At 36.7% G+C, this 14,120-nt stretch overlaps 1 protein-coding gene across 1 annotated transcript; it reads left to right on the top strand.

The window, feature by feature from the left end:
- The first annotated feature begins 3,259 nt into the window (after positions 1–3,259).
- Positions 3,260–3,958, top strand: LOC137813923 (uncharacterized). The gene has a single exon (XM_068616409.1). It carries the CDS (start codon positions 3,260–3,262, stop codon positions 3,956–3,958), a length of 699 nt encoding a protein of 232 aa, XP_068472510.1.
- The last annotated feature ends 10,162 nt before the right edge of the window (positions 3,959–14,120 follow it).

Below are 14,120 nucleotides of genomic sequence, written 5' to 3'. Positions count from 1 at the left end.
AAACCCAGAGCTACATCCAGTCTTCTCAGAAACCACTGAGGAATTCCACTAAGCAATCAAACCTTGATCACTTACAACACAACCTAGAAAGTGACCTTGATCCCCTAAAGACACACACTTCTCTTGGCCAACACACCAACACTAAGAATGTTGATCTTGATCCCCTCAAGAACACACAACACTTCTCAGCAAACACACAAAGATTCTTGTTCAACAGATACAAGGATTACACTTGTTACAAAAGCAATTCTGAAATCAATACAAGCAGAAATCCTATCTCACACTTTTGATCAATCTCAACCTCTAAGCAATCTCAACTCTTTGAAAATCTCAAAACTTGTGTAACTATTAAAAAACTCAAATTTGTTTTTCTGAATATATTCAAAGATGTTGTTTGTTATCAAATCTTAACAAACTATTTATTGCATTTAAAGATTGGTCAAAGCATTAAAGACTAGAGTGTAAACAGTTAGAAAAACAGTTAAAGCTCAGTCAAAGCACAAACCATTTTTCTATTATGGTACCAAAACAAACAATCGGTTGTTTCCACGAATCAGTCGGTTGTTTTGGTTTCAACAGCTCAACCATTTGAAAAACAGTTTTCAACCTTTTCTAAAAACTCCTAAGTATAAAACAATCGGTTGTTTCGACAAAACAATCGATTGTTTTTCACTTAGTTTGAAAAACACTTTTCTTTAAAAAGATTGAGAATGCCTATGCTTTGGATTCAACCAAATGTGGATTACATAAACAATCTACCACAGATCCTATCTAAGACAGCTCAGCAACAGCAAACACAGCCTAGCCTTCAACATCCTTCAAAGGGTTTGGATTCTTCAAAGCTTGAACACCATTTGGTTCAACACTAGATGCATGTGATGTATGAGATTTTTTTAATTTTCTAGTATTCAACAATTTTTTTTATGCATAAAAATTAAAGTCCTATTTTATGCACTCCACTTCTAGCTCATTTGTGTATTTTTTAAATGAGGTTATTGTTGTCCCTTGCTTTGTCTCCTTAGGTTATTCAACCTTGAATCTTTAATCCAGCTCCCTTTTAGTGATATAGCTTTCACTAAAACAAAATTTTAGCTCCACTACTCACCAAAACACTTTTTAGGTAAATTCCACCAAAAAGAGGTCAAACAAGTTTTAAAGCAACAAAAATCAAATTTAAAATGAAGTACTACTGCAAATGGAGTTTATATTTGACAAGACTTGAAAGAGTATTCAATAAAATTGACAAGCAAAAAATTAAGGCACACAAGAAAAGGCAGCACACAAAGTGGAATCCTAGGGAATTGAACTAGAATAGATGAATAAAACCAAAACAACACTACAAATTTTTTTTGTGTAAATTTTTCACAACTTTACAAATTTATGCTAGACAGAACACTTCAAATTTGAGCTTGAAATTTTAACCACACAAAAATTCAATGTTTTAGATCAAAATAGGCGTTGGAATTTCAGAAAAACAATAAGCCAAATAATTGTAATAGTTTTATCAAGATCAATGATGCATCACCGTTTTTCCAGAGTCAGAATTTTTGCACTATGTTTGTATTTCATTTATCATTTTTTTTTGTATTTTGAATTTTGATGTACTTCTTCATTTTTTTCACTTTTTCTCAATACATCAAAATACTCAAATCCAAAATTTTAGAATTTTTCACCCACAAAATTATTTTCTTGGAAAAATTCCAGTCAGCATAGTCACAGTGAAAACAAAAAAAAAATTCTAACTTGGAATTAGAAAACGTCTAGGAAACTTCAAAAACACAATGGAAATGATTGGAAAAGAACTTGTATGGAACTAAAACACAAGTATGAACTAAAATATGAAAATATAAAAGTCAACAAAGCTTCTAAAACAGAAATATAATCTGCACTCAAAATCAAAATCAAGCAACCAAATCAACAATAAAAGGCACCACTTGGAATTTATGACATTGTAGGATGAACATGACTTTGACAAAACTTGTATGGATTCAAAAATCAAAAAGACTCAACCAAGACACTTTGCACCAATTAAAACATCAATAAGACTCAACTAAAATTAAAAATAAAACAACAAACACAAAATACTCAATGGAACCTAAAAACAGTTTGGAAGCTCAAGAACAATTTGAACCAAAATAAAACCGTACAACAATATCAACTAAAAACAATATTAAAACAACAAGACAACCAAACAACATATGACAACACGGAATAGAAGAAGACTCAAAAATAAAATGAAGAGAACATTTATTTCTTGAAGAACTTTGGCTCTGATACCAAATGATGGGTTTCACTTCATGACCGGTTGTTCTTCTTGGAGATTTAAAAAGGGTGGCGGAAGCAATGGATGTGATGGATCAAGGAGGGCTGAAATAGAGCTATGGGTTCCTTGTAAGTGCATGAAAGATATGGAAAGTGATTGGTTGGGCCATATCTCTTGGAGAAAGGTGGAGGTGAAGATCAAAGTGTCTAACCTAGAGAGATTAGACAAGGGAGTAGAAGCTTGCAATATTTGGCAGCATTTTACTCATAAAATTGATCTTACAAAACATGAGCCAAAGCACCCTGTTTATAGGAGATGGTGCCTTGAAGAGCAAGGAGCAAGGGTAGGATGGGAAATACAAAAAATAGGGGCTACTAGGGTATTGACTAAAGTCAATGTCGCACCCTAGGAGAAAAGTTTTAGAAGATAGGTTAACTTCCTACCCTAAAAGGCTCTACTCAAGCTACAATCATAAGCATACCTCCCCTATTATGCTAAAGGAACCCTATTCTACTGAAATTACAAATAAAGAAACTAGCTACCATGGCTTGGGCTTTACTTCTCGCGGTCCTCTTCGAACATATAAAGAAAAGCTTCTCTACCATCAATAGCAGCATCCCAATCTTCTTGAATCCTCTTTGCCATGGACCTAGTTGTTAGGCCTGAACTAGGGCCTGAGCTTGGGCCTCTTCCATCATTAGGGGTCTGGGAGCAAGGATAAAAAGGAAGTATATTAGTGATATCATTAGAAAACAACAAGTTGGAGTTATTTTTCTTCAAAAAACAAAATGTGAAGAAATTAGTAAGGAAAGGTGTTATCAAATTTGGGGGTCAAATGAAATTGACTGGATTGAGATTGGGGTAGTTAATAATGATGGAGGGTTAATCACTATGTGGAAGAAAGATTGCTTTGAAATGAAAAAGTATAGAAATGGGAACAACTTCTCAATTATTGAAGGAGTATGGAAGTTAGGAACGCCAATAGAAATAACGATAATGAAATGTTTACTGTGGCAGTACCTTAAGAGAAAAGAAATTATTTGGGACAAGATAAGTGGGGTAAGAAAATGTCACCAAATAAAACTGTGGTGTGTAGCTGGAGATTTTAATTCTATTAGAAGTGCTGGGGAGAGAAGAGGCCAAAATTCTAATGTCAATTACAGTAGTGAAATATGGAGTTTTAATAATTTTATTGAAGAGTCTTGTCCTGTCGATATTCCATTGGTGGGTAGAAAGTTTACTTGGTATAAACCTAATGGGACAGACAAGAGCAGAATAGATAGAGTTTTAGTTTCCCTTGAATGGTTGGAGAAGTGGTCGGGAAGTAAACTGTATGCAGAAGGGAGAACGGTTTCGGATCACTGTGCTTCAATTTTAAAGGATATAAACATTGATTGGGGTCTAAAACCATTTAGATGCCTCGATCTATGGCAAAAATATGTCCGTTTTAAGGAGCTCGTAAGAACTAAGTGGGAAACCTATGATATTAAGGGAAATGGTTTGTACGTTTTGAAGGAGAAATGGAAAAGGTTAAAGTTCGACATAAGGAATTGGAAAAAATTTGTCTTTGGAGATGTTAATAAACAAAGAGTGAAGTTGGAAAAGAGAATCCAAGTTCTGGATGGAAAAGATAATGAGGGGGAGTTGCATGTCGGAGACAGAGAGGAAAGTGTTAAATGGATGTCTTTAAACTAGAGGGGGGGTGAATGGTTTAAAAAGGGTTTTCGCAAACTTTTAAGCCAAGAATGAAATTACTTCGAGAAACAAATGATAAGGAAATCAGTTTGCCAAAACACAAAGCAAAAACAACAGCACCAGGAAAACAATCGGTTATTTCGCAGAAACAATCGGTTGTTTATACCAGTTAGCAAATATTAAAAACTGAATTTAAAGAGTTAAGGTATAGAGAAAATGAACACAGATGTTTATACTGGTTCACTCCAAACCCAGAGCTACATTCAGTCTTCTCAGAAACCACTGAGGAAATCCACTAAGCAATCAAACCTAGATCACTTACACCACAACCAAAGAAGTGACCTTGATCCCCTCAAGACATACACTTCTCTTGGTCAAACACACCAACACTAAGAATGTTGATCTTGATCCCCTCAAGAACACACAACACTTCTCAGTAGACACACAAGGTTTCTTTCAACAGATACAAGGATTGCACTTTTTACAGAATGAATCTGAAATCAATACAAGAGAAAACCCTATCTCACACTCTTTGATCAAACTCAATCTCTAAGAAATCTCAACTCTTTCAAAATCTCAAAATTTGTGTAAAACCCAAATCTGTTTTACTGTATATATCAGAGTTATTTGTTATCAAATCTTAACAAACTATTAATTGCATTTAAAGATTGGTCAAAGCATTAAAAATTGGAGCGTAAACAGTTGGAAAATCATTTAATGCTCAGTCAAAGCACAAAACAGTTTTCTGTTATGGTAACAAAACAAACAATCGGTTGTTTCCACGAATCAATCGATTGTTTTGGGTTTTGACAGCAAGTCAACCATAAAAGCAGTTTTCAACCTTTTCTAAAAACACCTAAGTATAAAACAATCGGTTGTTTTAACAAAACAACAGGTTGTTTTTCACTTAGTGTGAAAAACACTTTTCTTTCAAAAGGATTGAGAGGTCTTATGCTTTGGATTCAATCAAGAGTGGATTACATATTAAATCTACCCCAGATCCTATCTAAAAGACAACTCAGCAACAGCAAGCACAGCCAGCCTTCATCATCCTTCAAAGGGTTTGGATTCTTCAAAGCTTGAACACCACTTGGTTCAACAATCTCCCCCTATTTGATGAAGACAAATCCCAAATGCTTGTGTTATACCTGATTGAATCTGAAGCAGTTCCTGAAAGACACAGTTTTAAGCAAAGCATAGAAGTTCTGATATTTGGTTAGCACATAAACAAATACTGAAATTCAGAACATAATATCAGAGCAAACAACAAACAAATATAAGAGCAAAAACCTATAAGGTTTCACCCATACAAACTGTTTTGCAGAAAATAAAAACTGAAACCAAACACAGCATAAATCTCCCCTTATTTGTCTTCACAAATAGACAAAAAGAAGAGATGAAAAAGATAATTGTTCTTAATACATCATATTTAAAATGCAGAAGCAGAAAATCGAAAAACTGATATAAACACCAAAAACAATCGGTTGTTTCGAGATATCAACAGGTTGTTTTTCTCTTCATTCATCATCAGCATATTGAAGATCAAAGATCTGGTTCTGGACTGCCTCAATCTGTTCATCTAAAGTCATGAAGCGTGCATCCATGCTGTTAAACCTATTATCAATGATTGGAAACTGCTGACACATAGATCATGGAGATTCATTTGGTTCTCCGCAAAGCCATCAAGCCTATTGACCATGTATCTCTAAAAAGGAGACATGGTTGGGATTCCTTCTTCCTGATTTCCAACACCAGCACTAGGTCCAGCATCTTAATTTGCTTCTTCATGTTGAAAATCCATATCAGCAGCAGCACTTGATGAGGCACCATGGTCACCATCTTTTCTTATCCATTTGTCACCTATTTTGGTGAATCCCATTTTGCTGAGAGATCCATTGTTCAACTCTTGAGTTGACTTGACCAACTCAGATGTTTCATCATCTAGGTTCACTTCAAAATATAGCAGAAATTTAGAAATCAAAACAGCATATGGATAGTGATGGTCACTTAACCTCATTGTCTTTTGCATATGCTCTTTGATGATGTGGATCCAATTTATTCTGATCTTCTTCATAATGCAGTAGATGTACACCAGGTCCTCCTCTGTAAGAACAGAATCATTGCTCCCCCTTGGAGTTAGAATCCAAATCACAATAAGGGCCAACAACCTTTCATCAAGCCTCAAGCCACCAACCGAACAAGTCCTAACTTGAGCATTTTGATTCTTCAAGCAGCTCTTGTAGTATTGGATTTTGTTGAAGTTCTCCACTACTCCAAGGTTCCCCTTGTTTATTCTGAGGCCAGAGTACTTTAGACCAGCTACTGCAGTCCACACATCATATGTGATCTCCATATCTACACCTGTTACATGAGAAACAAGGTTGTTTCCCTCAAACTTGAGATTTGTGTAGAAAACTCTTATCAAATCTGGGTAGATATTGCCCTTCATCTCCAAGAACTTTCCGAGGGATTGATCTTTGAGGAGCCTTCCGACATTGTCCAGCTTTTGGCTTTTCAGCCAATCAAAGCAAACAACCTTGGGGTTGTTTATCACTTTGGTGCTAGTCTCAAACCTATACCTCTCAATTAGATCATTATCACCAGAAAACCATCATTCTAGCCTTCCTCCAGACCTAACTGATCTGGTTTTGACTCTCTTTGAGGTGGGAGGAGTTGACTCCATGATGGCAGAGAAGAAACAGAGAGAAGCTCACATAAGAAATGCAAGAGATGTTGCAATAGATGATGCAATTGGTTGTTCTTGTGGAAGACATCAGTTGCAACAGATTTTATAGCAATAACAGAATCATAAAGCATTCAATGACATGAGTGGGTACCAGATTTTCAGAGAGAAAAGACTTGACCAAGCCCTGCATAGAAAACGTCAGAAAAAGCAAAAAATCACATGGTCATCACATGTGGTCTTTGACTAGTCATAAAAGCTCTTAAATTTTCAAGATTTTGGAATATATTCCTTTATGACTGTTGTAACTTCCTTCTGAGCGTGATCAGTTTTCAACACAGGTTCATTGACCAAGGATTCTTTCTTTAATTTGATCTGCAACGGATAGAAATCCAAAAAGAAATTAAATTGATTTCTTCACAGTGCTGTCAGACACAAAACAATCGGTTGTTTCGAAGAAACAATCGGTTGTTTTTCTGCAGCAGTAAAACTGATTTTGAGTTTTTAAGCATGAGCAGAAAGAATTCAAAGCTGATGAAATTGAACATTTTAAAGAGGTTATACAAACATGAAAATGAACTTAAAACATGAACTAAGTGTTGAACATGGTTGCTGCCCCTTCAAGACATGTGTTTGATTAAGACTTCTATGTACAATTCATGTATATTTCCTTTTGCTTTAAGTGTGTCTTAGGTAGTGTTTAGAGGTTGTTTAAGAGTAGGCTTTTTGTTGAGTAACTCACCTCCTAACCACTGGCCATGTGATAAGAACAAGCATAAGGTTTCTTAAACTGTTTTTCACATGTTTAAAAAAAAACACGTTTACTGCATAAAAATAAATCTGTTCTTTTCTAAATAAACAGATTCATTTTTACACTGATGCCTTGGCTAAGTCTTGTGAAAATTAGATTTTGTGCATCAAGTATTTTGACTAAGTCTTCTACCTTTCAAAACAACGGTGTTTTAAATAGTTAAGCTTTTTCTGTTTTCGTTTTGAAAAATAAATTTGTTCATTTGTAAATGAATAGATTCTTTTTGACTCTGGTGCCATGGCTATCTTAAACGGTTTTCAGTTTTGTCCCTGCACCAGAATGGCTGACTAAGTCTCCTCACATAACAAATTCTCTAACTGCTTTTTGAAAATAAATCTGTTCATTTTATTTTCAATCTGTTCATTTTATAACAGCTTTAACTGTTTTTCAAAAATCTGTTATAAGTTGGTTTTCTATAAAATGAAAACTTGTTTCTGAGTTTAATAATCGATCATACATAGGTAAAAACAAGTTTTGCATCAGAGAATTGAGGATTTACAAGGAATTAGCATCTGTTCTTAAAAGATTTCGAAAATCACAAAGTGCTTTTTCTTGTTTGGTTCCAAAAGCTTGGTGAGAGGTGTTGCTACTGTTTTAGCAATCTGTTCTACTGGTTTAAGGCAGATTTTTGCATCCTCAATTAGGTGTAGTCGTTTCACATTTCTTTTCTTGTAAAAGTTTGGTTGTACACTCTTCTTGATAGGGTTTCTTGAAGAATGTGTGTGCTGAAATAGGGTTTTTCAACAAGTGTACCTAAGTTCTTGTAGGGTTCAAGAACAGTGGGATTTGTGTTTGCTTGAAGTGTGATTTAGTGAATTTCACCTTGGTTTAGGTGAACACTGGATGTAGCTCAATTGAGTGAACCAGTATAATTGCCTTGTGTTCATTCTCCCTTAATCTCTGCACTTAAATTTCTACATAACTGTTAAACTGTCAAGAAATAAATATGTTCAATCAATAATAAATCTGTTCTTTCTGGGCTCGGTTCATACTGTTCTTAATTTCTGGAAAACTGTTTGATTTTAAGAAGAACATAAATAACCTGTTAAAAAGCCACTAAAACAGATTGATTGTGATAGGTCACTCAAGTAATTGTCAAGCTATCAATTGAACCTTAATCACTTGCTTAAAATTGAAGCTTGCTGTTTTGTGATTCACTGTTTTTCTTCATTATATCAGTGTGTGTGAATCTGGAAAATCGATCTGCATAATCTTGAGATTAACTTGACTGTATAAAAGTTTTTCAAACACAAACAGTGCCAAAATAAATCTGTTCAATTTCAAATAAATCGATTTATTTTCTGTACACTGTGATAAATATTGATTCTGCAAGAAAGATTTAAAAGATCAATTCACCCCCCCTCTTGAACTTTGGCACTATTAAACCCAACACTAAGAACAGAGATAAGGAAGGTTTTATCCTTTATGTTGTTCTTTCAATGAGTCATGTGCTTTTGTGATCAAGAAGCCTCATTTAACTGTTGAGGGCCTTTGGACAGATATAGAACATTGATTCAGCTTTAATGTTGGTCTTTTTCTTCCAAGAAATTGATCAGATGACTCAGTCTTTCACACTTCTTTAGCTTTCCTGCACAAACATGAGTTCAAGCAACAAGATTTGGTCCTTTCACAAATGTGGGTCCAATTGATTTCTTTTTTGTTAGAATATATGGCTTTAAACTAGAGGGGGGTGAATTGTTTAAAGAGGGTTTTCGAAAACTTTTAAGCCATGAATGAAATTACTTCGAGAAACAAATGATAAGGAATTCAGTTTGCCAAAACATAAAGCAAAAACAACAGCACCAGAAAAACAATCGGTTGTTTCGCAGAAACAATCGGTTGTTTATACCAGTTTACAAAATCAAAACTGAATTTAAAGAGTTAAGGATAGAGAGAATGCACACAGATGTTTATACTGGTTCACTCTAAACTCAGAGCTACATCCAATTCTCTCAGAAACCACTGAGGAATTCCACTAAGCAATCAAACCTAGATCACTTACAACACAACCAAGAAAGTGACATTGATCCCCTCAAGACACACACTTCTCTTGGCCAACACACGAACACTAAGAATGTTGATCTTGATCCCCTCAAGAACACACAACACTTCTCAGCAACCACACAAAGATTCTTGTTTAACAGTTACAAGGATTACACTTGTTACAGAAACAAATCTGAAATCAATACAAGCAGAAATCCTATCTCACACATTTTGATCAATCTCAATCTCTAAGCAATCTCAACTTCTCAAAATCTCAAAATTTGCATTGTTTCTTTTTTAAACTCAAATATGTTTTTCTGAATATATGAAAGATGTTGTTTGTTATCAAATCTTAACAAACTATTAATTTCATTTAAAGATTGGCCAAAGCACAAAACAATTTTCTGTTATGGTACCAAAACAAACAATCGGTTGTTTCCACAAATCAATCGGTTGTTTTGGGTTTTGACAGCAAGTCAACCATAAAAACAGTTTTCAACCTTTTCTAAAAACACATAAGTATAAAACAATCGGTTGTTTTGACAAAACAACAGGTTGTTTTTTACTTAGTTTGAAAAACACTTTTCTTTCAAAAGGATTGAGAGTGCTTATGCTTTGGATTCAATCAAGAGTGGATTACATATTAAATCTATCCCAGATCCTATCTAAAAGACAACTCAGCAATAACAAGCACAACCAACCTTCATCATCCTTCAAAGGGTTTGGATTCTTCAAAGCTTGAACACCACTTGGTTCAACAGAAAGGAGAGAACTTTTAGTTGAATTGGGGCAAGTCAGAGTTAAACAAGAAGCGATTTTACAGCAAAAAGCAAGGATGAGATGGGTAAGTCAAGGCGATTTGAATACAGAGTTTTACCACTTAAGTATTAAGTGGAGGAGGATGCATAATGGGATTAGTGGACTCAAGGTCGGCGATCAGTGGTGTGATTATCCGGTTGAAGTAATAGCTAGAGTGAAGGAATTCTTTGAGGGCGGATTCAGTAAAAGGGAAGACAACTGGTTAGATTGGATAATGTTTGGTTTAAGGGAAGACAAATGGTTAGATTATTAAAAGGCATATGACTTAGTAAGTTGAGAGTTTATTTACTACATGCTAGGAAGATTGAGATTTTGTGGTAAGTGGATTGAATGGATAAAAAACTGCTTAGAATCATCCTCGATATCTGTGTTGGTAAATGGAAGTCCAACAACCGAGTTTAAACCTTTGAACGACTTAAGACAAGGGTACCCTTTAACACCTTTTCTTTTTTCTTATTGTGGTTGAAGGACTTGGAGAGGTAGTTGGACAGGCGGAAGAAAAGATGTTAGTAGAGAGTATTGAGGTTGGGGAAAGGAGAGTAAAGGTGAGTATGTTGCAATATGCAGACAACACCTTATTTTTCTGTAAAGCCTCAATTCAAAGTGTTCTGACATTAAAGGCTATTCTGAAGTGCTTTGAACTTGCCTCTGGTCTTAAGGTTAATTATTCCAAGAGTAAGGTTGGTGGAGTGGGTGTGAACATTAATCAGACGATGGTTTTTGCCTCTATTCTTAATTGTGATATTATGAAGACACCTTTCAGTTACTTGGGGGTGACAGTAGGCGGGAATCATAAGAGATGTGTTTTATGGGAAGGGATGCTCAATAAGATACGAAGTAGGTTGAGCTCTTGGAAAGGGAAATCCCTCTCTTTGGCGGGCAGGTTACGTCTTATCAAATCGGTGCTTACATCCTTACCGTTTTTCTACGTCTCCTTATTTTGTATGCCGACAACTGTGGTGAAGGAAGTGAAAAGGCTACAAAAGAATTTTTTGTGGGATTGGAGCTTAGAGAACATAAAATTTCTTGGGTGTGTGGGATAAGGTTTGTGAGTCGAAGAACAAAGGTGGATTAGGGGTTATTGATTTAAGAAAATTTAACTTGGCTCTCCTAGGAAAATGGATTTGGAGACTTAAGTATGAAAAAAGTAGTTTATGGAAGGATATTCTAGACTCTATGTATGGTAGGTGGAGGGGGTTAAAGTCTCAAGGTCAGAATTGTAAGGAATCGCTTTGGTGGAAGGACGTTAGAAAGGTTTGGAATTTAGAGGAGTGTGGTAATGACTTTGAAGACAAAAGTTGGTGGGAAGTAGGGGATGGAAAAGAAACCAGATTCTGGGAAGATAAGTGGGTGGACAATGTGCCTTTATTGCATAATTTCCTAGACTTTTTTCGGTATCTTTAGATATTGGTCACACTTTTTAACATGTTGGGGTTTGGAACAATAATAGTTGGTCGTGGAAGCTGAGGTGGAGAAGAAATCTCTTTGTGTGGGAATCTAGTATGGCTGATCTTTTATTACAGGTGTTGGATAACAAGAGGTTAACAAGAGAGGGTGAAAATAAGACCGATAAATGGATTTGGAGGATGTTGATTCTACAGACTTCTCCGTGAAGGCAGCCTATAATATTCTCATGGGGGAGGAGTCGGTAGTGGTTGAGGAACCCTTCGCGGAATTGTGGACATTAAAGACTTTACCTTCGGCACAATTTATGGCTTTGAGGGTGTTATGTAATGCGATTGCCACTAAGGACAATCTCTTGAGACGTGGTATATCTCTGGTGTGTGTTCGGTATCCCTTGTGTGGTGTGGAAGAAGAGTCAGACATTTATTTTTTGAATGTAGGGTCTCCTAGAGAATTTGGGGATTGTGTCTCGAGTGACTGAGGTTTTCTTTGGTTCTACATTGTGATGCACAAATGCATTTTAAGATGTTTAAACCAATAGGTTTGAAACATGCTATTATTAGGTGTTGGGGGGGGGGTATTTGGGTAGGTATTTGTACGACCCGTCCTCGTGTGTTGACCAAAGTCAACACTTGGTGGGACCCATCAGGGGCACAGCGAGATGAGAAGGGAGACGAACAGGTCTCGGGCGTTGACCAGGCCCCGGGCGTTGACCGGCCTCGGGTGTTGACCAGGTCCAGACCAAGGAGTACTTGCATCCGATGGGTGCCACCTCCCGATACCCACGGGTAGGAACGACCGTGGAGGAGGCGGCACCATAGTAGGCGGCAGAGTAGGAGGCGGTACGGTAGGGGCGTGGAAGCCTCGGGCCTCGGTACCCTAGAGAGAGTAACAATAGAAGAGAAAGGTGGCTTTCAAGCCACATCCCCAGTACTAGCAGAGAGGGATCCACCTCGCGGAGTATCCGTGCATGAGGTGTAGGCACGCGAAAGTACGCGCCACCGTTAGAAAACCGCTGGGACAGAAACAACCCAGAAGGAGGGCCACGTCCCAGGGGTGATCTGCATGCATGGCACGTGAGGAGGGCGGAGATACTCTCAGGACGAGTGACTAAGAGGTGCGGGCGCATGAGTTGGCGTTCACGTTATCACCCCCCGCGCCAGTTGCACTTCAAGGGAGGGAGACTTACACGCTGGGATTTCCCTAAGTTGGGTTACGGCGTCGTAAGACCTCCCACACAGAGTTGCACTTAAGTCAGAAAGAGACACGTGGCAGAAGCACTGACAAGGTATAAAAGCTCTCGTTGTCAGGAGTTTAAGGTACGTTCAATTCATTTGACGCTTACACAGTGTACGCACGAGTGACTTGAGAACGAGAGAGAAATCAGTTAGAATTCAGTTACGTACCTTCAGAACATTGTAGTTGCGGTGTTCCGATACGGAGGTGCACGGTGTTTTCTGCCATTACTGACTTGAGTGTCGGAGTGCAAACGGCCGCGAGGGCGCCCTTTGTTCTCTCTGTTTCAGGTATTCACAGCGGCGAAGGGTGAAGGTTTGGAACGAGGAAGAAAGGAGTCCTTGTTACGCAGGTCTTAGCAACGCACGAAGAGCAATCTGGTCAACCGGCAAGAACAGTATTATAAGTGAAATTTGGAATCACAGGAATATGGTTTTTTTTTTATAATGGGCAGGTAGGTCTAGTGGAGGTCTTTACTGTGGTACAAAGGAAGAGTTGGTCTTGGATCATGGTAAAAGAAAGATTGGTTGTTTTCGCTTACTCAGACTGGTGTTTGGAACCTCAATGTTGTATGAGGTATTTGAAAGATTGATATTTGGTGTTTCTTATTTAATGTTTTTGCCTAAGTTTGGAAGTTGTGGTGTGTTCTGTGCAGACTTCCTTAGCTTTTTCTTCCTGACAGGGATGGATTGATGTGTTTGCCTTGAGTTGCGATTGGAAGTTGTTTGTGATTTTTGCAGGTTTCTTTGGTTATGTTCTCTTCTCGCAGGATCAGTTGGTGTCTTTGGCAAATAGTTATGGTGTAGGTCAGACTGCTGGCAAAGACCTTCTTTATTTGTTGGATTTTGTGCCTGTTCTAAGGGTGTGTTTCACTGGTGGGTTGATGTAATTGAGGATTTTGTATCTTGTTCTAATATGTGGATCCTTAGCTGGTTGGGTGCAAGAAAACTTGTTTTGATTTTGTATAAGGGTTGGGGTACCCCTGAAGTACCTCATTTTATTTTTTTTATTCTTTGTTGATAAAAAAATGTAGTAATATAATATAAAAATATTGATATATAATATCATAGTAAAATATTCATAAAATTAAAAGAAAATATAATAGAAAAATATTTATAACATTTAAAAAAATTATTCAAATATAATATAATATAGAATATTCATAAGTAATAGAAAAATATAAAAATATTTATATATAATGTAACATAAAAATAAAAATATAGTAG

Source organism: Phaseolus vulgaris, chromosome 10 (genome assembly GCF_000499845.2).
Source record: "Phaseolus vulgaris cultivar G19833 chromosome 10, P. vulgaris v2.0, whole genome shotgun sequence".
NCBI classification, from domain to species: Eukaryota; Viridiplantae; Streptophyta; class Magnoliopsida; order Fabales; family Fabaceae; genus Phaseolus; species Phaseolus vulgaris.
The sequence above is the reverse complement of the archived record's forward strand: the minus strand, read 5'-3'. Positions and strand labels throughout refer to the sequence as shown.